Source organism: Elgaria multicarinata, chromosome 2 (genome assembly GCF_023053635.1).
Source record: "Elgaria multicarinata webbii isolate HBS135686 ecotype San Diego chromosome 2, rElgMul1.1.pri, whole genome shotgun sequence".
Classification (NCBI taxonomy): domain Eukaryota; kingdom Metazoa; phylum Chordata; class Lepidosauria; order Squamata; family Anguidae; genus Elgaria; species Elgaria multicarinata.
The window spans coordinates 125,700,302-125,723,466 of NC_086172.1; the positions used below are offsets into that span (position 1 = coordinate 125,700,302).

General features: G+C 47.9%; 1 protein-coding gene across 4 annotated transcripts in view; it reads right to left on the reverse strand.

Annotated features, from left to right (window-relative positions):
• Positions 1-23,165, reverse strand: part of SLC8A3 (solute carrier family 8 member A3) — a 214,962-nt gene that overhangs the window by 20,541 nt on the left and 171,256 nt on the right. For all 4 annotated transcript variants that reach the window (XM_063117601.1, XM_063117602.1, XM_063117599.1 and 1 more), the window contains exon 4: positions 10,994-11,011. In XM_063117601.1, the coding sequence (XP_062973671.1) occupies positions 10,994-11,011 (18 nt within the window). The remainder of the gene's footprint in view (positions 1-10,993; positions 11,012-23,165) is intronic.

Sequence of the window (23,165 nt, forward strand, 5' to 3'; positions counted from 1 at the left end):
AGGCGGAGAACAACAATAAGTATAAAATACATAAAACTGAATTAAAAACATAGTATACATTATTAAAACATCCTAAAAACATCCTAAATGTTGATAAAGACAGTGAACAAATGTAGCACTATGTCTCGAGTCTGGCACTCAAGGAACTTCACAAAGTATTCAATGCACACAGACGGGAGTGCGGGGAAGGAGGCCGAGGTACAATAAAGGGAAAGCCGCTATGTACAGTTAACAGCATCCCAAAACCAAATGGATTTGCAGGCACTGTTTCAAGTTAAGTAGGAAGACACAAAGACACATGTCTGAAGGGAGGGAGTCCTGCACTCAGCTACTGCAAAGGCACCATCGCCCAGGGCGTCAAGTGGCAGGAGTCCCAACAGCAGGTAGCATCCGGGAGCAAAAAAAGAGAAAAAAGGCAGAGAGTTTTTAATTTGACAGGTCAAGTCTGTCAAGGTGAATGCTGCCAAACTGCCGCTTAATTATTAACCAGCCCTGATTTGTTTGCCTCGGCCTCAGCATTCGGCTTTCAGCATGGATTGCACCCTCGACTCCCAGCTGTCAACTCCAATTAGTCCTGATAAGGTCTGGAGATGCCAGGCAAGGAAATGAACCTGCCAGTTCCTTCTTGGTTCCCGTCTCTGCTTTCCAGATACGGCAAAGGGCCAGGGAGGGAAGGCGTCCATTCTAACACCTCTCACTCCAGATTTAAGCAAGTGTTCATAGGGTGGACAGAAGAGAAGATCCCCTCTTTTACCAGGAGAAATGGACGATGCGTTTCCAGAAAGGTGGGGAAAGCTCCCCTTCTTGTAATGGAGATGTGACTCACCAACGTTTCACATCAGCTCCAAATGGAATGAAAATAGTTCACTGTTCAACGAGGATCTTGAAATGATTTGAATGGGAAAAGGAGGTGAAAGTCATGCCTCCCCAAGTACCCCAATGGGGAAAAAAAGAAGCGACGTTGAGAATATTACACTTGCCATTCCTAAGGCCAAATGATCATCCCCAGCCATATCATTTAGAGCAGCCTTCCCCAACTTGGTGCTGTGCAGTTGTGTTGGGCCACAGCTTCCAAGGTGGGGAAGATGGGAAGGCAGGGAAAAGTCGAGATGGGATAGCCCCGGCTCAAACAATGAATGATTCCAACATTTTAAAGTAAGCGCACACGCCAACCAGAGCCGATTGACAAAAGCTTCCTGGATCTGCTGTTCCAATTCACCAATGCAACCTGCCTGTTCACCTGCCTCTTGCTCTGGCCCAGACAATGGCGGCAGTGAGGAGGAGGAGCCCTAGATGTCACAGCCCGCTTGCACATGGTGTTAAGTATATGAAAAGAAATACTTGCTTAGTCATTAAAATTGTGTGTGTGTATCTCAGGGTTAAACAGAGAAAGTCTATCTGTGGGCAATTACCTTGAGATAGAGGCTGTTCTGGGAACCTTGCCAAGATTCTAAGTTAGCCTCATCACAGCTGTATGTAATGTAGATAAGAATTGTGTAGATCTGTATATAGTTTCTCACTTGTGTAAAATGGAACTGATCACTGCTTACTGATCACTGCTTACTGATCACTGCTCTCTGTGTATGCCTCAGTGTGCTGATCTGAACTGATCTGAATTGGAATGCACAGAAGCCTGAAGGAAATAAACCAGCTCTGCTGTGTAAGACCTGCGTGATGTGTGTTTGTTTCTGAGCACAAACAGAGTTCCAGAAAGAGAAAAGTTCTGGCACAATAACCCAACAAAGGTTATGGGCCCAGTCTAGCCTAGACCAGCCTACGCCAGCCTAACCCAGGCAGAAGAACCAGAACTTGGTGGGAACGGTGCAGTATCAGAACCAGGAGTCTGCTAAAACAGAAAACTGTTGATGAAGGAAGACATCAAGCTAAAGCCAGTGCTGCAAAGTGAGGAAGAATCTCAGTCGGCTGACTCTGAGGAGGACTCTGAGCAGGAGGACGGTGAGATACAAATTCCTAAAGCAGAGGGAATGGCAGGAGCTAATATGTCTGGTTTGCATCAATTGTTGGAAAAGCTGAATGACTCTAACTATGCATTATGGTCTTACAAAATGCAAATGTATCTGATTCAGGCTGAACTGTGGTATGTAGTCACAGAGGATCCACCAGATAGAGCAAATCCACAGAATGCTAAATGGTTTAAGGACGATGCAAAAGCAATGGCAGTTATTGCATTAGCTGTGGAAGACTCTCAAATTTCCTTCATTCAGTTTTTGAATACATCAAAAGAGTGCTGGAATGCGCTACAAGCTGTATATCAAAGAGAAACAGCGGGCAGTAAAATAATTCTAACCTGGAAGCTGTATGGAATGAAGCTGAAACCAGGGGAGTCTATGTCAAACCATTTGAAAAGCATGAGAGAAATCTTCAATCAACTCAGGGCACGAGGGATGGAGTTTACAACTATACACCAAGTCTATGTGATTTTGTCAAGTCTTGATTCATCGTACGACGCGGTTGTCACCATGATGGAAAGTCAAGAGGAGAAAAATTTAACCCTCGAGTATGTAGCTGGAAAACTACTGGAAACCTATGAAAGAAGACAAGCTTCAAAACAACAGAGCTTTAAACATCCTGTGGCTGAATTTCAACAAAGCCATAAATCTTCTGACGTGGTGGCTGCATTAAAGGCAAGGAAATGCTTTAACTGTGGTTCCACAGGACACTTAAGGCGGGATTGCAACAACAAGAAGAAAAAGCAGTCAACAGCAAAGTGGAGAGAAGAAAACAACATGAATGAAGCTGAATCAACAAAGAAGTGTCTTCTAGCAAGAGTCAAAGAGACAATGAATCCTTGGTTTTTGGACTCTGGGGCTTCAATAAGTATGGCAAAAGACAAACTTTCATTTGTAACCTTGGAAACTTCTACTTCAGAGCAAAAGTGTGTTACCCTTGCAAATGGAACAAAAATCCAGATTTGTGGTGTGGGTAATGTATATTTTGATTGTCTGGGAGTTGAACTACAAAGTGTTTTATATGTACCAGAATTAGAAACAAACCTTCTAAGTGTGTTTCAGTTAACAGAAATGGGGTATGAGGTTTGTTTTACTGAAGAAAATTGTACTATAAAACAGGGAAACAAGGTGTGTGTGCAGGGAATAATGAAAGAATCTTTGTATATAATTAATACTTGTACAGAAAATGAAGTTGTAGCCAGCAAAGTCACAACAAAAACAATAGCCAATTGCAAACCACACCAAGAGTGTATCCATTTAACTCATAAAAGGTTTGGTCATGCTAACTATAAAACAATTTCTAAGATTCCAGAATTGTGTGAAGGGGTGAAAATCAAACCATGTTCTAACTATGTAGAATGTAATGTATGCAGTGAAACCAAGTGTCATAAGTCAAACATTCCAAAACATAGTGAGAGAACAACAAAAAGAATTTTTGAATTAATTCATGCAGATCTTGCAGGTCCTTTTGAGACAAGTCAAGGAGGAAACAGATTTTTCTTGTCTATTGTTGATGATTACAGTAGATTTGGATTTGTGTATGTGTTAAAACAGAAGAGTGAAACTTTTGGAAAGTTCAAAGCCTTTGTTAAGTGGAGTAAAAATAGATTTAAAGAACCTATAGCTAATCTAAGAACGGACCGGGGAGGTGAATTTCTTAGCAACCAATTTAAAAAATTCCTCAGTGATGAGGGTATACAACATGACCTTACTGCTCCATATTCACCATTTCAAAATGGAGTTGCAGAAAGGAAAAACAGAACCTTGCAGAACATGTTAAGAGCTCTATTGAAAGAGTCAGGATTGTCTAACCTGTTCTGGGCAGAAGCTTTGTCCACCTCAAATTATTTGTTAAACAGGCTTTACCACTCTGTACATGAAAAAACCCCATATGAAATGTTTTACAAAAGAAAACCTAGAGTGTCACATATAAGGGTTTTTGGAAGTAAATGTTTTGCTCATATTCAGAAAGAAAACAGACCAGGAAAACTAGCTCAAAGAGGTTTGGAATGTAAACTGTTGGGATATGATACACAAACAAAAGGCTATCGTTTGTGGTCTCCATATCACAAAAGTGTAATTGTGAGCAGAGATGTAGTTTTTCATGAACAAATGCAGGAAACAAAACAGTATGTAAGTTTGCCTGTAGAACAGAAAGCTGTAGAAACAGAAGAAATTCCTGAACAATCTCAGCAAGAGACGGAGGGGGAAGAAACTGTGAAGGAGGAAACTATGCCTGTAACTATGCCAAGACGATCAGAAAGGGAACGCAAAGCTCCAATTCGTTATTCAGATGAATACCAAAGCAAACAGGTTTCTCATAGAGCTTTACTGATAGCCTATGAACCTACTTCATTTGAGGAAATTCAGGAGATGGAACCTACAGAAGCTCAGGGCTGGCATGAAGCAATGTCAGAGGAAATCAGAGCAATGGAAAAAAATGAAACGTGGGAGCTAGTACCTTTACCTGAAGGTCGTAAAGCCATTAACAGTAAATGGGTATTCAAAGTAAAACAAAATGAGGAAGGACAGGTGGAACGTTCAATGGTAAAACACAAAGAGATGCTTTTAAAGCTGGGTCTCAGATTGTAACACAATTTAAACAACATGCGCAAGAGGAGGACTGTTAAGTATATGAAAAGAAATACTTGCTTAGTCATTAAAATTGTGTGTGTGTATCTCAGGGTTAAACAGAGAAAGTCTATCTGTGGGCAATTACCTTGAGATAGAGGCTGTTCTGGGAACCTTGCCAAGATTCTAAGTTAGCCTCATCACAGCTGTATGTAATGTAGATAAGAATTGTGTAGATCTGTATATAGTTTCTCACTTGTGTAAAATGGAACTGATCACTGCTTACTGATCACTGCTTACTGATCACTGCTCTCTGTGTATGCCTCAGTGTACTGATCTGAATTGGAATGCACAGAAGCCTGAAGGAAATAAACCAGCTCTGCTGTGTAAGACCTGCGTGATGTGTGTTTGTTTCTGAGCACAAACAGAGTTCCAGAAAGAGAAAAGTTCTGGCACAATAACCCAACACATGGGACCTTTATCTGCCAAACAAGCAGTGATGATGTAACGGATGAGGAACAATAACAGCTGATGGCAAGAGACTCGCGGAGGGAGGGGGCCCATTGCACAAGAGCCCTCAAAAACCTGGACCTGGCACAGATTGTGTGAACTTCACTGAAACAGGATGGGGTGACTTGTCATTCCAACAGGAGTCTGGCATATCAGAGCATTAGTCCCTATGCCAGAAATTTATGGTAGCTTCAGGCACCAACTCAAAACATGTGGCTTGAATGTTGTTCCTGGCGAACCATGACAATATCAAGACATTAAACTTAGTGGCCCCGGTTGCTTATTTGATAGTCACATAGCTGAGCCTCACTACCATGATTCTCAAAGAGGAAGAGGCTAGATCTTATCCTGAGCCTCTCAACACTTTTTGGAATTTCAGTGACTAGGTTTGGTCTGCTTGGATTGACACAACAGTAGTAAGCATATAGCAAGATTTCCTAGTAGCGACTGTGTCATCTCCAGAATCTTCAGCTTTGAGAATTATAGTAGTGGAAGTTAACTAGCTGGCACTCAATAAAAACAATTAGAAATTCACTGATGGTATAAGTCAGTGCTAAAAGATAGAACTGAAACATGTATTTTCACTGTTTCTTCCTACCTTTGTATGTCCTAAGTGGTATAGTTCTGATTTTTTTTTAAATTTATTTATCATTTTAGGTTGGCAGCACTGCAAATATGTAACACTCCTTTTGGACATTGTACCAATACAACTCAACAATTAGGTTCTAAGAGCAGCTGAGTTTTTGAAGAGCAGAGTCACTAGGCCAGCCTTCCCCAACCTGGTACCCCTCAGATCTATTAGGCAAATGGCTAGGAATGATGGAGGTTGAAGTCTAACACATCTGGAGGGCCATCACGTTGGGGAAAGCTGCACTCGTGAACAGAAAGTATTGCATGTATATACCAAAGCCATGGATGTGGGGACAATAATACAGCTACCTTTACAGAGACGGAGGGAGGGAGGGAAAGAGAGAAAAAGGTTTACTTGGTCTGCTCAGAGCTAATAAGTGCTACATAATGTAGAAGTTTGGTATGGGGAAAAGACAGAAGCTAGAGGCAAAGAGATGAGATGACAAACTTCAATGTAATTTTCAATATAATTTTTTCCAACACTCCTGAAATGTTTGCATTTTCTAAATCTAACATGACATGGACTAAGTGAAAATGTCACCTCCGTTCTTTACTTATTAGTCATGATCTGTCCTGAGTGGCACTCTACGTGTGCGGTGGCATATGCATTTTTTATGTTGCTCTAGAAATCATCTGTGACACGATTTACTGGGTTTGAAGCACACTGGCCACGTGTCCAAGTGATGTCAACATTGCCCTTGCATGGAGCCCAACTCCATACAAGGGCAATGTTGGATTGGAAGTTTGGTTATATAAATGTAGCTCACTGGGCAGCTCATCTAAAGATGCTATCTAGGGCAATGCTATGTAGCTCATCTAAAGATCATCTAGCTCACCAAAAAATGCTATCTCAAGATGCTATCTAGTTCATCTAAAGATTCTATCTCAAGATGTTAACTGGGGCAGATATGGGGGTGAGGAAGCTGGGATAGGGAACCGGGTGCTGGGTTCCGAACACCCTTTTCTTTCCCAACATGGTGGAAGATTCAGCCTCTTTCTTTATTAACTTAAGAGCAACTTCCTATAGATCCAAGCAAGTGAATTATCAGATGCTACCTGCCAAAAGCAATCAAGTTTGAGCATGAGGAAGTCTAGAAATTGTATTATTTAAATACATATTATTTGGTTCCAGAAGATCTGATTAAATTAGCACACTACTGAATTAGAGCAACAAAATTACGATGGAAATAGCTGTGACCGACTTTCTGAATTGGAGGAGCTGATAGAATTCTAACAACAATGAAATAATTATTGTATTGTTTTAATCAATTTTAATTAGTGAGACGGAGGCCGGGAGGGGGGAAGTTAAAGAAAACTCGAGTTCTACCCCGCAAACGGATTCCCCGACATCCCTACATGAACCTAGGCTGGAAGCAAGCTTTGAAGGGATGTGAGGGTGGTGTGATTGAGGCATTGTTGCTTATGATGTAGACACTCATTGATTTGGCCCCGTGGTAGTTGGTCTGGCAATTCACTGGCAGGAATTGCTGGCTGATGTTTTGAGACAACTAAGGGTAGTGGTGGTGGGAGAAGCTGCATCCATACCAGTAACCATAGGGAGGCAATGGTGCTGGTGTTGGGAAGCATTATAGCCAGCACTGAACAAATGTGTGGCTGCTGTCTGGTTGGAAGCTCCTGCTTATGTCAGCATCCTACACATGCACTGCCATGAGCCATGTAGTTGCACATGGCTGACTGAAGTCCCTCTCCCTCCATCAGTGCCTCCTGAAACCTTCTGGTAAGGATGGACTTGGCCCGCCTACCTCAGTTGGGGGGCTCATTGTAGAGAACCTTTCCACTGGTGGCAGCCACTGCCCCCTACTGTTCCTGATGAGAGAAGGTTTCTTGAAACACCACAAAAGCCTGTCAGAGATATTAGCAGTACACAATGCCTCTGTCGTATTACGCACCATTTGGCAGTGAGGCAACCACTTGTGGGATGGGGAGGCAAGGGGGCTGAGGAGTCAGAGAACAGGGCTAAGTGTGTCACACAGGGCTGCAGAACCGCCAGCCCAATCTGGCCTGCACAGTTCCTCCAGGGGGCGATGCTTAGGCTCCAAACCTCACCCCCTGGAGGAATTCCCTCAGAGGGCACCCCCCGCTGACACACGCCAGCAGCAGAACTCCTACTATGTTCTCTGATCTGAGGTAGCAGGAGTGTCGGGGAGAGCAGCCAGTCTTCCTTAGGCAAGCAACTCCCACTGATCCTCACTCCCGCTGCTGTTTCGCAGCTGAGATAGCAGCAGGGCTGGGACAATGGGTGGCATGATCCACCCACAGAGACGAGAGCAGCTGCTGTTCCCCGCATGGACGAGTCCCAAGCCTCAGGCCGCCCCAGATCTCAGATCGCAGATAGCAGGGTTTAGGGGTGGCCTGGATCGTTTTCTCTCTGCTGGGAGGAGGCTTAGTAGTTCTGCCCCCCCCCACTCCACTCCCCTGCCTTAAACTAGTCTGCTGCCCTCAGGCGGGGTGGAGGAAACGGTGCCATCGCCAGTGTTGAAGTAAGCTCATCTGCTAGCAGTGGAGGCTGCTGGCTCCGACATCAGTGGAGCGGTGAATCTGCTCCAGGTTTCAGTCAGAACCAGTCAGAACTCTAAAAGGCGCAAAGCACTTAGGACTCGTTCCTTTAGAGTTCTGACCAGTTCTGACCAAAACCCGGAGAGGATTCACTGCCCTACTGACATCGGAGCCACCAGCCTCCACTGGCTGCCAGTCCAGTTGGTTACAGTCCGTGGAATGGGAAGGGAGCGTCGTCTGGTCTGCTTCAGGCAGCAAAAGGCCTTGGCTTAGCCCTGCCTTCAACGCACTGATGTGGGAAGGGAGGGAGAAAAAGCAAGACATTGTTCTCAGCCCTGGAGAAAATTGCTGGTAGGGTCTCCAAAGACTGTAACACAAGACTGTGTTAGTTCGTTATTTACACAGAACGTTATTAGCGTCACATCTTGGCATTCGCCCACCATCTCAACACCTGACTAACCTGGGCGTGCTGAGCACGGCTTTATTTCAAACGCCTTTCTACAACCAAGCCTTCTGAGACAAGTTGAGGGAGGTTTGCCGGGCACTTCCCGTTGGTCCCTGGAGCTGCTTCTGTCACGGCGGAGAAGCATGCGTCAATCTCCACACACTGGTATCGTTTCTGAGTGGAGCAGCCTGAAGGACAACTCCAGTTTCGGGAAAGGGAAAGGCGGTGGCTGGAGAAACACCATCCGCCTCCGCCTCCATTCCCATTCTTAGCGTTTCGGAGCGATTGTTTGGTGGCACAAGCTCAACCGGCATCAAGTAGGCCCCCAACCCAAAAGCACAAGAGGGAGGGAAGGGGAGAGGCCGTGCCCCCCCCGAAGGCATGTGATTGGGGTGGCAAGAATGTGGAGCGCTGAGGGGCAGAGAGCGCTGAAGCTCATAAGCAAGGGCAGCAGCGGGTGGGGTGGGGGGAGGGAAGATGGGAAGCCACAGCAGCCCTCGCTGCTTTGCAAAAGGCTTGTTTACAGCTTGCCTGCCTCGCAGTAACGCTGTCCATTAAGCTGAGGATGGAAATGCAAAGCTTCTTCACTTCGTGATGACAGGTCACCGTAAACACCCACCGGAGTCCTAAGCTTGGCTAATGGGCAGAATCCATGCATTCCCCCTTCTGCTGAAACCGCTGTGGAACCCTGAGGCAGAAACACACAGCTCGGTCTCAAGGCAGTCTAGTAAGGCAAGGCAACAGTCAACCTGAATGGGGGCGGGGGGAGGCACTTGGGGTCCCCATTTCTGACCTGGTGATAGGGCCAGGGGAGCAGCTGGCTCTTCAACTTTGTCTCAGCAGGGTTCCCTGAACGGGAAGGCCCTCTTTTGCAGAAGGACAGTGTTAGCAGCAGATGAGTGAATAAAAGGGCAGCCTTTCTGTATAATGGCCTGTATCAACAATACGCTGAGGATGTCCGCTCTTCTGCGGCCAGGGCCTGTTTTTTACCTGGCGAGGAGCAAGCAAGAGAATAGGAAAGCTCTGCCGTCCAGACAATCCCACCTAAATCCTCGCGTCCCCATAATTGTTTGGAAATTATCAGCAAAATTGTGGAAATGGCGTGAATTTTCAAGTTAGGTCACCCAATTTGAATTTTGTGAACAGTTTGCTGCCTCCATGCTGAAAATGACCATTTAACGTGGTGGCTGATGATGCCCAGAGTACCTTTGGTGAGGATGATTTTCCACTGACTGCTTAATACATGAAAATCCCTAAGGGGGATTTTGATGCCTACCTGCCAAGCTGAAATGTGGCCAAGAGACAAAGTCATCCAAGCAAGTTGCTAGAAACATTTGCCTCCTTTCAACTTGGCACAAGACAGAGTTCCAGAATTCCCTGCCGGCGCCTACTGGAGACAGTGCGCTTTGTACATTGCACTCAAGGAAGCTGCCTTATACTAGATTAGATGTTTTGTCCATCGATCCCACTCCTTTCTAGTCTGATTTCTGGGCAGGGTCTCTGGCACAGAAGCATTTTTCACATTGCCTGCTCCCTGATGCTTTTAGCCAGGGAATCAAAGGATTGCACCTGGGACCTTCTGCGGGCAAAGTGCCACGGACCCACCCCACAATTCTAGATTGAGCAAATTGACCTGCTTAATGGTCCTGCCTTGTGGTCGGATGACTTTTGGGCAACTTCCATTGCAAAGTTCTAAGAGCTCCTCCAGCACTGGGAAAGTCCAGCACGTTATTACTGATGAGCTATATGGTCTACAATCACATTAGACAAGGGTAAAAGAAAGATTATAGGAGGCTCCGGAAGGATGTTGTGAGACACTTAACTTGACGGTGTAGCACAGCCTCCCCCAACCAGGCCCCCTCCAGATATTTTGGAGTTCAACTCCCACCAGCATGGCCAATGGTTAGGGATGTTGGGCATTGTGGTCCCAAACATCAGGAGGGCACCAGGTTATTTATTTTATTCATTTATTTATTACATTTATATACCACCCCATAGCCAAAGCTCTCTGGGTGGTTTACAAAAGTTAAAAACAATGAACATTAAAAACAAATATACAAAAATTTAAAAGCACAAAAACAGGTTAGGGAAGCCTGGTGTAGAGAAAGAAGACTCAGCACCTTAAAGAACTGGCTCAGTTATATGTCTCGAGACAGATAACTTTCCTTACATTTTGTAGACATCTTCAATTCCTATGCTCTCAGTGGACGGCTACTGATGTCAGTAACTGTAGTACAACACATGAAAGATCAAGTAGTTCCCAATAAATGACAAAACTGGAAATCTAGGCCACAGTCAAAAGAAGAACAGAGCGATAAAACAAGCCAATGGAGGAGAAAAAAAGACTTACCTTGAGTCAGGAGGAGTGCTATATAAAAAGAAATATATATAAAAAAAGAGGGGGAGAAAAGGAACAAAGTCAATATCTTACGTGTGACCGTTTCAAAGGCATTTTGTAGCAAATGAACTTGGCTTGATGTAGCTGTGAATTTTTTTGTAGCCGCATGCTAGATGCAGGTTTATGAGCATGCCTGGTAGCAACGAGATGAGAGTGAAGCTGGAGAGAACAGGTGTGTACCAAAGGGTTTGGTTTCCCCTCATAAGCAAAGGCAAGGAAGACTGGACTTGAAGGGGTGGGATCACTGGAGACAGGAAGTGTGTCAATTTGCAGCACATCCTGAGAATGTGGGATTAGCCTAACCTCACCTCGCACAAGATCTTTGAGTCATGTTAGAGTCCTTCGAATCACTGTGCTTAGCAATTGTAACTTTGGCTTTGCTCAAAAAGTAAGATGGAGGTCAGAGAGAGGTGACGATACATGCACAGAAATGAACTTTTAAGTAACTTTAGTCCTTAGCAGAATTACTGCCACCATGCAAGGGGAAATGAAATGTCATCTCACCTAGTTTGCATGCTGGCTTTGAAAACTCTTTTAGCAACTGAAGCCGTGATATTCCATCTGTATCAGTTCCAAGCTACAAGTGAAGTCTACGACATGGTCATAAATGGAAGAATTATTGATACGCCACCAAGCTAATGTCTAGGCCATTTTAACTTTCAGTGGGTCAGCTGTAGTTGGTTACCAATGTAGCTGTGAAATGGTCCAAAATAAATTTGGCCTATTTTGTCTTGGATTCTAAACTCTGAATCGTAAGTTTGTGGTTTTGGTCTGTAAAACCAATCAGTCTATCAAGACTGATCAGAACAGCTGTTAATCAGTTGGTCTTGAACCTGCACAAGAGCTGTAATACTGAATGAATAATTTTGGTAAATTGAATAAGAATCTTTCTCAGTTCATTACAGTGCAATCCTATACATGTCTCCTCAGAAGTAAGTTCCTCTGAGTTCAATGGGGCTTATCCCCTGTAAGTGGATGCAGGACTGCCATCTTAATTAAGCTGGAGATCTCTTCTGATGCAACCCTTTTATTTTAATTTCTTTTTCCTAATTGGTAGTATAATATTGATAGGAATATTTTAACCACAGGTTTGTTCATTTAGGTTTAGACTATTAACAATCTTTTAAGTGCTTAAGCTTCCTCGTTTAATCCCATTATATCTCTTTCTTCCTATTTCATGTTAGATTTAATGTGACTCATAGGAATTTTAGTCTGTAATAAGAATTAATTTCTTAAGCTGGACACCATTGTTTCTACAAGTGACTATCTGACTTTTACGTTTGTTCTGATTTAAAACTCGCATGCTTTGAAATTAATTAAAGTTGCTGAATGTCTGATTTACGACTGAGAGTATGAACCTTAGGTTGGGAAGCTGACACCCGCACGCACAACAAAATCGGTGCTCATTTTTATTAGCTGCTTATATGAAAGGTTGCCTTAGCACGAAAGGATGAAATATTATCTCGATTTTCAGATAAGCATGTGTAGCTGAGAAGAACCTGGAGAAGTATGGCCTTTGGAAGAAAAAAATGCCTGGTAAAAATAAGCATGAAAAAGTGCCACAGATGTCACTGAGCTTTGCTCTTGCAGTTTCACAGGGAAGTCATTTTTACAGGTCTAGCCTGTATCTTACAATCTTATCACAAGGACCAGATGTGTCCCTCACATACACACCCACGAATGACATTGTAGCTTGCAGAACACCCTCTTATGTTAGTGAAATCCTCATTGGCTATTTATTATATGCTGTTTATGTTTGTGTGGAACGTGCTCCACAAGGCCAGTCTTGAAGGCTGTACAACCTTAATGCAAAACCCAGTTGCGATGTAAGAAGCTGACCCTGCAGTCAAAATAGCAGCTGGTGAGATGACTCTGGAGACAAGCACTGCAAGGAAACAGTCTAATTTATGGTGTTTAAAAATATTTGATCAGAATCTCTTTGTTGTTGTTAACATTGAATCTATATGACATAGTTTACTAATTATCCCATATGATTTTCATAGGAAAGCATCCTATAAATAATGTGCTTAAATCTTTTCCCTGAAATGAATGGGACTTAAATGTGTTTAACTTTGGCTGGATCATACCCACTGATTTTGATGCACCAGTAGAATCCAGACCTACAGGTTCAGAGAATGAGAGAAGACTATGGGAAAACTGAACTATTTGGTTCTTGATCATGTTGTCTCCCTCAAAAGGCTATTTTAGGGCTCATCTACACCTGCAGCCCTTCGGGGAGTGACGATCACAGAGCTTTCCACTTCTGGGATCGTCCATCTGGGGCCTCACGCCAGTGAGTTGTCCTGGAAGTAAAGAGGGATGGTCCAGGGTGCTTTTTAAAAAAAAACAGAAGAAGAAGAAGAAGAAGAAGAAGAAGTAGTAGAGACATTTGTGCAGTTGTGCAATTGTGCAGGCACGGTCCTGCACGAAGGAACGATTTTGTTAAAAAACAACAGCCAACAAACTTGGCGCTGGAAGATGCTGAGCGCCATCCCAAAGATGGTGAAAATGCTCTCCCCCTCACCCCTGATGCCCATGGACTCCCCCGCACAGTTCTGGGCCCATTTCTTGAGTCCTGTTACTTGTGGGGAAGAGGAAGGACACTGGGAGGGAGAGCCACACCACCTGCGGAGCTTGGGATGGTCCCAAGATGGCGAGAAAAAATGGGACAAAAGCAGTCCCAGCTACCCTGGGAGAAAACTGAGTGTTCGTGCCCAGTTCACCCCGGGATCAGCTGTGCATCATTTGGATGTGCAGGGATGACCTTGTGACCACCCAAGGATAAATGGCGGGTGTAGACAAGCCCTTAGTTGCAGTAACATGTAACTGCTTACACAAATAGTTCTAAGCTCAAGGTGGCGCTTGGAAATTCCAGGCCAAACTAGGTTTGTCATTAATGTGTTCACCTCAGTCACATATAAAATGAGGTTGGGAGCTTCTTATTTAACAGCATAAGGCGTACACGGGAGAGAGGGGCACCAAGCCGCCACCCCCCCCATCCTGTGTCCACAGTCTGTTATTTCAGGAACTTTTCTCCTTTTCCAACTTTGATACTGGAAGTAAGTTGGACTGGAGCAATGGACAGAGGGGAAGTAAGGTGCAGGAGAAGGGGTCAGTTCGGCGTTCCTTTCCCACGTGTGCTGCCCACTACAGATGTGAATGACGCACACTTGTAAAAAGAAATGCACATGATGTCTGTCACATGACCTCTTGTTTAGCCCTCGGCTGAGCTGAAGTTTGTTTCCAAACAGAAATGCTGCTACTGCCCCCTAGCTGCCAACACTGCTCCAAAAACAGCATCTTTAAGTCTCTTAAAACATTCATATCTTGATGATCTGGGATCTTTTTCTTCCATTTTCACTTCAGCCTAGTAAAGGGCTGTTTCTCTCTCTTTCACTTCTAATGGGATGCATGAATATTTGAAGAACGTTATGAGTGAAACTTCAGCAATGCAGAGCTTGGGGATTATTTTAGCTTTACATTTCTGAGTGGACATTGCTCAGAGAAGCAGGAAAATGGTTCTGCTGGGCAGAGCTTCTTCCCGATAAAAAGAGCCTATCCAGTGCAACTCCATTCCGACCTGTAATAGACCTAATTTGTCCAATCTTGGAACCCATTACAACATTGGCACATTTTTCTCAGCACTCGTTACGGCTACTGCAAGCATCTATATCTCACAGTCACATCTTTCAAGATGCGAGGTGAGACAAATGCATGATAGACCAGGCAAGCTTGGGGTAGGGGGGGGGTGTTGAATTTCTACAGCTCACAAGCTTCATCTGTCAACAGTTTCAGCTCCTTATTCAGTGTGCACGGCGCACTGACGCTCACCGTTTTGGAAAAAGCACCCTCCTGGAAATCCCTTACAGATCAGTGTGCATATATGTGGTTTTTTAAAGTTCTCCTTTTAGATTTCCTTGAAGCTCTGAGCTAAAGCTGGTGCCAGAGCAGATAAGGCATCTCTCCAGCTTGTCCCCACTGACATTAGCACTGAGCATCACGGTTGAAGAGGAGTGAGGGGGAGAGGCAGACTGACTATCACTCAGTGGGGTGGGTGAGTTGCTCAGTGGATAGCAGCTGCCCACTGTCCATTCCCCCCCCCCATGGTTCTCCCACTTGGGTCCAAAGCCAGGAGAACAGAGATATTGGCATCAGGACACCTGCACGAAAGAAGACCGAAGAGGAGAGCATCTCTGGCACGGGATTGTGAACCAAAAGAGAAAAATGACCATTAGGCCTGCTGTTTCATCTGAAGCATCTGGTTTTCAAAGGCATAGTGCCTCTGAGCCTGGAGGTTCTGTCCAGCTCTTACGGGTGACAGAGATTTCCACAGGTGGAACTGAGAGGGAGCAGGAGCACTGGGAGGGTGGATCCAAGGGAAGGTATGGTGGGGGAGGCTTGGCCGGGTGGGCAGCATTTGTAACCCCTCCACCTTTTAGAGGCACCAGCTGCCCCACTGCCTTATTGTTACCTAACTCTAGCACTAATTGAACATCAGGTCTCCTCATATTCCCTCTTCCCCCCTCCTCCCTTTTTCCTTGTGTGTTGTGTGTTGAGATTGTAAGCCCAGGGGCAGGGGCTGTCTTATTTAAGTCATTATGTGTAAGCTGAAAAGGGCATCATAAAAATACTTCAAACAAGCACGTGCAGAGGAGTGGGGCTGCCTACACCTGCCCCACTCTCAGCATCCTCTCCACTTTCAGCCTTCATACATTTAGAATAGTGGTTTGAAGGGACCACCATTCAGGGTTCCAAATCACGAGGAGGATCCTAAACTTATTCAGCCAAACACAGGATGTTCCTTCAGACCTGTGTGCTCAATGTGCTTTTGAATGAGATTTTGTATATTTCTTTTTAATGTTCACTGTTTTTAACTTTTGTAAACAGCCCAGAGAGCTTCGGCTATGGGGTGGTATATAAATGTAATAAATAATAATAGTAATAATAATAGTAATAATAATGTGCAAAGGTTGGAATTGGAAGGGGCAGAGATCTTGGAGGCAGCGCAGCCTTCCTCAACCCATCAGCTCCAGCTAGCATGGTCCATGGCCAGAAATGTTGGGCATTGCAGTCCATTATATCCGGAGGGAAGGTTGGAGCATGGCTCATGAGCATGGCCTCACTGCCCTCCTCGCTTGAATGCCTGAAGCGGCAGATGGGTAAGGAATTTCAGTATAAGTGACAGAGCTGGAACAGGTAGAAAATGCCCACCTCTGATGTAAAGCTGCCTTTGTGCAACTGCATTAGGGGATGGTTTGGATGGGTTTAATACAGAACGTTATCCTCTTTATGAATGGCATCAGCCCATCAGTGGGAGGGTGAATAAGCTCCGGGTTTTAGCCAGAACCATATGAGCCTCGTGTGGCGCAGAGCGGTAAAGCAGCAGTTTCTGCAGCTGAAACTCTCCCCACAGCCTGAGTTCGATCCCAGAGGAAGCTGGTTTCAGGCAGCCGGCTCGGGTCAACTCAGCTTTCCATCCTCCCAAGGTCGGTAAAATGAGTACCCAGTTAGCTGGGGGAAAGGTAATAACGGCCGGGGAAGGCAACGGCAAACCACCCCGCTATAAGGCCTGCCAAGAAAACGTCAGCGAAAGCTGGCGTCCCTCCCAGAGTCAGTAATGACTCAGTGCTTGCACGAGAGGTTCCCTTCCTTTCCTTTTAGCCAGAACCAGTCAGAACTCTAAAGGAGCCATCCAGGGTGTGGAGCACCTTGGATAGCTCCTTTAGGGTTCTGAGTGTCCCCCAGCCACACATCTGGAAGGTAGCAGGGAAGGCCAGCTTAAGTTGTAATGACTTCCACATCTGTATGCAATGCTGCTGGATGTAGAGGGGTTGTCTGGAAAACACCAAGCATCATTAGTGGGAGGGGGGGATGAGAGCTCAGAACTCTGGCATGCTAAAAGGGGACATCTGGTAACTAAGGCATCAATTGTAGCACTGTAAGACCGGGCGTACTTAGATGCCTGCATGTTTTGATTAGCTTGGGTCTTGGCAGAGGCATTACAAACGGCTGGTGACAAGCCTCTCAGCCAGAGAGGAGTTCAGCTGGAATGCAGACGTGCAGAGTGGCAGGCTTGGCCCGGGATGGGGCCGCCTCTCCTCATGCAGCGTCGCACTGTCTGTGCTGATCCCTGTGATTTTGCACTGTGTTTGCAGCAGCCTAGATGAAATATCTGAAGCTAGAATCCATTCGAGAACTGACCCTTTTTCTTGGACATTACAGAATGATGCTAGAACCTTCTGAAACAAAGGACCTCTCCCATGCTTAATTACATGCTGCATTGTAGCCCTTGTTCCCAACTATGTGCAACATCGCCCCTAAATGAGAGTGGTCAGGTGTCCTCTTTCCTAGTGGACCACCTGTCATGCCCTGCATGGAACCGGAGTCGGGAGATGAGGGGGAGGTGGCAGAGGCTGGACCCAGTGCAGAGGGGCCTGGCTCAGGAGAAGAGAATGGACTGGCAGAGGCTGTGGCAGAGCCTCAGGGAGAGGAGCCAAGGCCAGCAGGAACCTCTGCCAGCTCTGAGGGCTTGATGCCAGCAAAGACTCTGGAAGAGCCGCAGGGATCTGGGGAGGAGAGGGACCAGCCCAGTTTCAGCCAGTTAAGGGCGGACAAGTCCACCCGACGGCGGTCTAGCCGCCTTCAAGAGAAACGCCAAGCAATCAGAGATCAGCTGCGGAACGCTGACTCAGCACTCTGACTGAGGATAAAAGGAGCAGCCAGGAGCCCTGCCAAATTGTCAGAGATTATCTGAGCTCTTCGGTGGAAGCTGGCTCCCAGAGCTCTTGAGCACGCACCTCGCTCCAGATCCCGAGTTCCTGAACCCAGCCTTGACTCCCGGACCCCGTGACCACGCCTGACGACTTCCGGAATCCTGTGGTAACCTTGGACTGCCTCTGACAACATTTACCCGTGCCTACTCCTGTGACCTTTGGACTGCATCTCTGGACCTTGCTTCCGAAGTCTGTAACTGCAATAAATTCCTTGTTACTAAGATACCAACTGTGTGAGCTTATCTTTGTCAAGCCACTTGGCAGCTTTCCCGGACAGAATAATCTCTGACCTGGCTGACAAAGAAAAGAAAAAGCAATGGAAGAGTTAGTGCAGAGGAATCAGCAGCTGGAGACGCTGGTGGCTCAATTGCAAACGGCCGTGGCTGTGTTACAAACGCAAGCTGCTCAACCCCAGCCCCCCCCTCGAAGAATCAAGTGCTTGGCAGCTCTGCCTGAAAAATTCGCTGGCAAACCGCAGGAGCTGGAAGGGTTTTTTGCCCAGTGCAGGCTGCACTTCCAGCTCAGGCCAGAGGAGTTCCCTACAGACACTCAGAAAGTGGCGTTTGTCATCAGCCTCCTGTCTGGACCAGCGCAGCGATGGGCTACTCCATATCTGCTCCAAGACCACCCGTTCCTGAACCAGCTGGACAATTTTTTTAAAGAGATGTTGGATACCTGGGGAGATCCAGTTAAGGTGGAAACAGCAGAAAGGCTCCTCCATCACCTGCACCAGGGAAAGGGCTCAGTGAGGGAGTACACCACTGAGTTCCGCCTCATCGCCCAGGACCTTACCTGGAACGATAGCGCCCTCCAAGCCCAGTATAGATATGGACTCTCAGACGCTATCCTTGATGAATTGGCCCGAGTTGCTCCACCTGAGTCTTTGGCTCTGCTCATGGAACAGGCGGCACGGATTGATGGCAGGCTGAATGCCCGCAGGCTAGCCCGCTTACAGAACCCACCCAGGTCAGAAGGGTGGGCTTTGAGGGGACCTGCAGTTGCTCCAGAGACATCCGTAGCCTCGCCCAAGGTTCCGGTGATTAGCCCACCAGAGGAGCCGATGCAGCTGGGAGGAGCACGTCCACGTCTGTCAGCAGCAGAAAAAGAGCGGAGGAGGGCAGGGGGCCTTTGCCTTTACTGTGGACAGGGGGGCCATTTTGCCCGGGTGTGTCCTCTCAAGCAGCGAGGGGCCCCCTTGCCGGGAAACGGACCCTCCCAGGCTTAGTTGGGGTTAAAAGACTGGGAGAACCTGCTTTAGCCACTACCCTACCCCAGTTAGAACCCCGAAGGGATCCGCTGTTGGTCACTGCTACCCTTAGGGGACGGGAGGGCCTGGTGATGTCAGTAGGGGCCATGATTGACTCTGGGGCGTCCAACAGCTTTATGGACCTGGGGTTTGCCACCCAGCACCAGGTCCCGTTGCAGCACTTGGAAGAACCCCGGCCGGTGGAGACCATTGACGGACGGCTCCTAAAGTCAGGCCCTGTGAACCAACAGACGGAGGTGCTGACTATGGAGATTCAGGGCCATGTAGAACAGGTCCAGTTTTTCGTGGCCGCTGTCCCACACTTCCCGCTGGTCCTGGGGATGCCCTGGCTGACCCAGCACGACCCCTGTATATCTTGGGCTCGGAGGGAAGTGCTGTTTGCTTCACCCTACTGTCAGGAATACTGCTGGCCCGAACGGATCCCTGCCGCCCCAGAAAACCCCCCCCAAGAACCTGCTGGCGGCCTACCCGCAAAATACCAGGAATTGGCGGGAGTCTTCAACAAAAAGGAAGCTGAGCGACTGCCTCCACACCGGACGTATGACTGTGCCATAGACTTAGTCCCAGGAGCCCCTATACCGGCGGGGCGCCTGTATTCTTTGTCGGAACCGGAACTGGCCGCCCTAAGGGACTTTTTAGAGTCCAACCTGAGGAAGGGCTTCATTCGTCCATCCACGTCGCCTGCAGGGGCCCCGGTCCTCTTTGTGACGAAGAAGAACACTAGTGAACTCAGGCTCTGCAATGATTACAGAGCTTTGAACAGAATTACCATCCGCAACCGGTACCCGCTACCCTTGATCCCGGAGTTGCTGGAACGTCTGCGCCATGCTCGGGTTTTTACGAAGCTGGATTTAAGGGGAGCCTATAACTTGGTGCGCATCCGACCCGGGGATGAGTGGAAGACTGCCTTTATGACCAGATACGGCCAGTACGAGTACACGGTCATGCCGTTCGGCCTGTGCAACGCCCCAGCCGTGTTTCAGCACTTCGTGAACGATGTGTTCCGGGACTACTTGGATCGGTTCGTCATAATTTACCTGGATGATTTTTTGATCTACTCCCCGAACCAGACCATCCACGACGTCCATGTGAAGGCGGTGCTTCGAAGACTCCAGGAACACCATCTCTATGCAAAATTAGAAAAATGTGAGTTCGATTTGACGGAGGTGGAATTTTTGGGGTACCGGATCTCGGCAAGAGGGGTGGAGATGGACCAAGCAAAGGTGGAGGCGGTGTTATCGTGGCAGCCTCCGAGGAACAGGAAGGAGGTTCAGCGGTTCTTAGGATTCGCAAATTTTTATCGGAGATTCATTCCCGACTTTGCGACCCTCGCTGAGCCTCTCACACAGTTGCTCCGGGGTAAGGCCCCGTTTCAGTGGACTATGAGCACCCAGCAGGCCTTTGAGAAACTGAAAATTAGGTTTACCTCGTCTCCAATTTTACAGCATCCCGATCCTCGGACCCCTTTCATAGTGGAGACAGACGCCTCGGATGTTGCTATCGGAGCAGTGCTGCTGCAGCCAAACAAGGACGCATCTCGGTTGTCGCCTTGTGCCTTTTACTCCAGACAGCTCACGCCCCCAGAACGGAACTACACCATCTGGGAGAAGGAGCTGCTGGCCATTAAGGCGGCCTTTGAGGCATGGCGGCATTTGCTGGAGGGAGCGGTACACCCGGTGGAGGTGAGAACGGACCATCGTAATCTGGAGTATTTGCAGACTGCACGGAAACTGACGCAGCGTCAGAAGCGATGGTCCTTGTTCTTCGCCCGGTTCAACTTCAAGCTGAAGTACATCCCACGCTCCCAGAATCGACAAGCGGATGCGTTATCTCGGAAGCCTGAATATGCGACACAGCCTGGGGAAGAACAGAGGTCAACAATTCTGCGTCCGGAACATTTTGCGGCTGCCCCAGTAGGATCCCCCTTGATCGAGCAGATTCGGGACCTCCAGGGGCGGGACTCTTTGGTGGCAGCACACGCCAGGGATGACCCGCCAACTCCGTTCGCCATGAAGGATGGCCTTCTGTATCACCGTGGCCGTCTTTATGTACCAGGAGGGCCTTGTCGGGATTCGGTGCTTCGCCTGTGCCACGATTCAAAGCCTGCCGGGCACTTTGGGTTCTGCAAAACACTGCATCTACTGACTCGGGAATTTTGGTGGCCTCGGGTCCGAGCGGATGTTGGCCGCTATGTGCAAAGCTGCCCAGTCTGTCACAGAGCTAAGGATTTGCGGGGGAGGCCGGCAGGGCTATTGCACCCCTTGGCGACTCCTTCAGGCCCCTGGCGGGTGATCTCAATGGATTTTATAACGGACCTTCCTCTGTCTGCAGGCCATACCACCATCTTCGTGGTAGTAGATTTATTTTCGAAGATGGCCCATTTTGTACCTTGCATAGGGATGCCCACGGCAAAAGAAACGGCGAGGCTCTTTGTCAATCAGGTGTTCAGGTACCATGGCCTCCCAGAGGGAATAGTCTCAGACCGCGGAGTGCAGTTTACGGCCAGGTTCTGGAAGAGTCTCCTCCAGCTGTTGGATATCAAGGCCCACATGTCGTCAGCATACCATCCCCAGACGGACGGTCAGACGGAGCGAACTAACGGCACGCTGGAGCAGTACTTACGCTGTTATACAAACTATCAGCAGGATGACTGGGCGGAGTTGCTCCCCTTGGCGGAGTTTGCATATAACAACTCGGTCCATGCCTCCACCCAGCAGACCCCTTTTTTCACGACAGGGGGGTTTCATCCTCGATGGTTTCCGGCAGCCGTTCCTTCTTCGGCGGTTCCTGCAGCAGACCAGTGGTTGCGGGAATTGCAGGCAGCTCGGGCATTGCTTCAAGAGCAGTTGGAGGTGGCCAAAGAAGCATATAAGGCCGGGGCGGATCGGAAGCGACAGGAGGGACCTCCCTTAAAGGTCGGGGACCGAGTCTGGCTGTCGACCCGAAATCTGCCTCTGCAACGGCCGTGTCGGAAGCTGGACGCTCGGTTTATAGGGCCGTACCTAATAACCGCAGAGGTCAACCCAGTGGCCTTCAGATTACAGCTGCCTCGGACATTACGGATACACCCAGTCTTCCACCGATCCTTGCTAGTCCCGGCGACTGGGGTGCGGCCGGATTCGGGGGCCGGGCCTCCTCCTCCTCCAGTACTAGTAAATGGGGAAGAGGAATTTGAGGTGGCACAGGTGTTGGACTCCCGAAGGTACCGTGGTCGACTCCAATATCTGATCGACTGGGTGGGCTATGGTCCTGAGGAGCGATCATGGGAACCAGCTTCGGAAGTCCACGCTCCCGTCTTGGTTCGCGACTTCCACCGCCGTTATCCCCGGAAACCGGGCCCTCAGGGTTCGGGGGAAGGGGATAATGGAGGGGGGAGTAGTGTCATGCCCTGCATGGAACCGGAGTCGGGAGATGAGGGGGAGGTGGCAGAGGCTGGACCCAGTGCAGAGGGGCCTGGCTCAGGAGAAGAGAATGGACTGGCAGAGGCTGTGGCAGAGCCTCAGGGAGAGGAGCCAAGGCCAGCAGGAACCTCTGCCAGCTCTGAGGGCTTGATGCCAGCAAAGACTCTGGAAGAGCCGCAGGGATCTGGGGAGGAGAGGGACCAGCCCAGTTTCAGCCAGTTAAGGGCGGACAAGTCCACCCGACGGCGGTCTAGCCGCCTTCAAGAGAAACGCCAAGCAATCAGAGATCAGCTGCGGAACGCTGACTCAGCACTCTGACTGAGGATAAAAGGAGCAGCCAGGAGCCCTGCCAAATTGTCAGAGATTATCTGAGCTCTTCGGTGGAAGCTGGCTCCCAGAGCTCTTGAGCACGCACCTCGCTCCAGATCCCGAGTTCCTGAACCCAGCCTTGACTCCCGGACCCCGTGACCACGCCTGACGACTTCCGGAATCCTGTGGTAACCTTGGACTGCCTCTGACAACATTTACCCGTGCCTACTCCTGTGACCTTTGGACTGCATCTCTGGACCTTGCTTCCGAAGTCTGTAACTGCAATAAATTCCTTGTTACTAAGATACCAACTGTGTGAGCTTATCTTTGTCAAGCCACTTGGCAGCTTTCCCGGACACCACCTGGTATTTCAA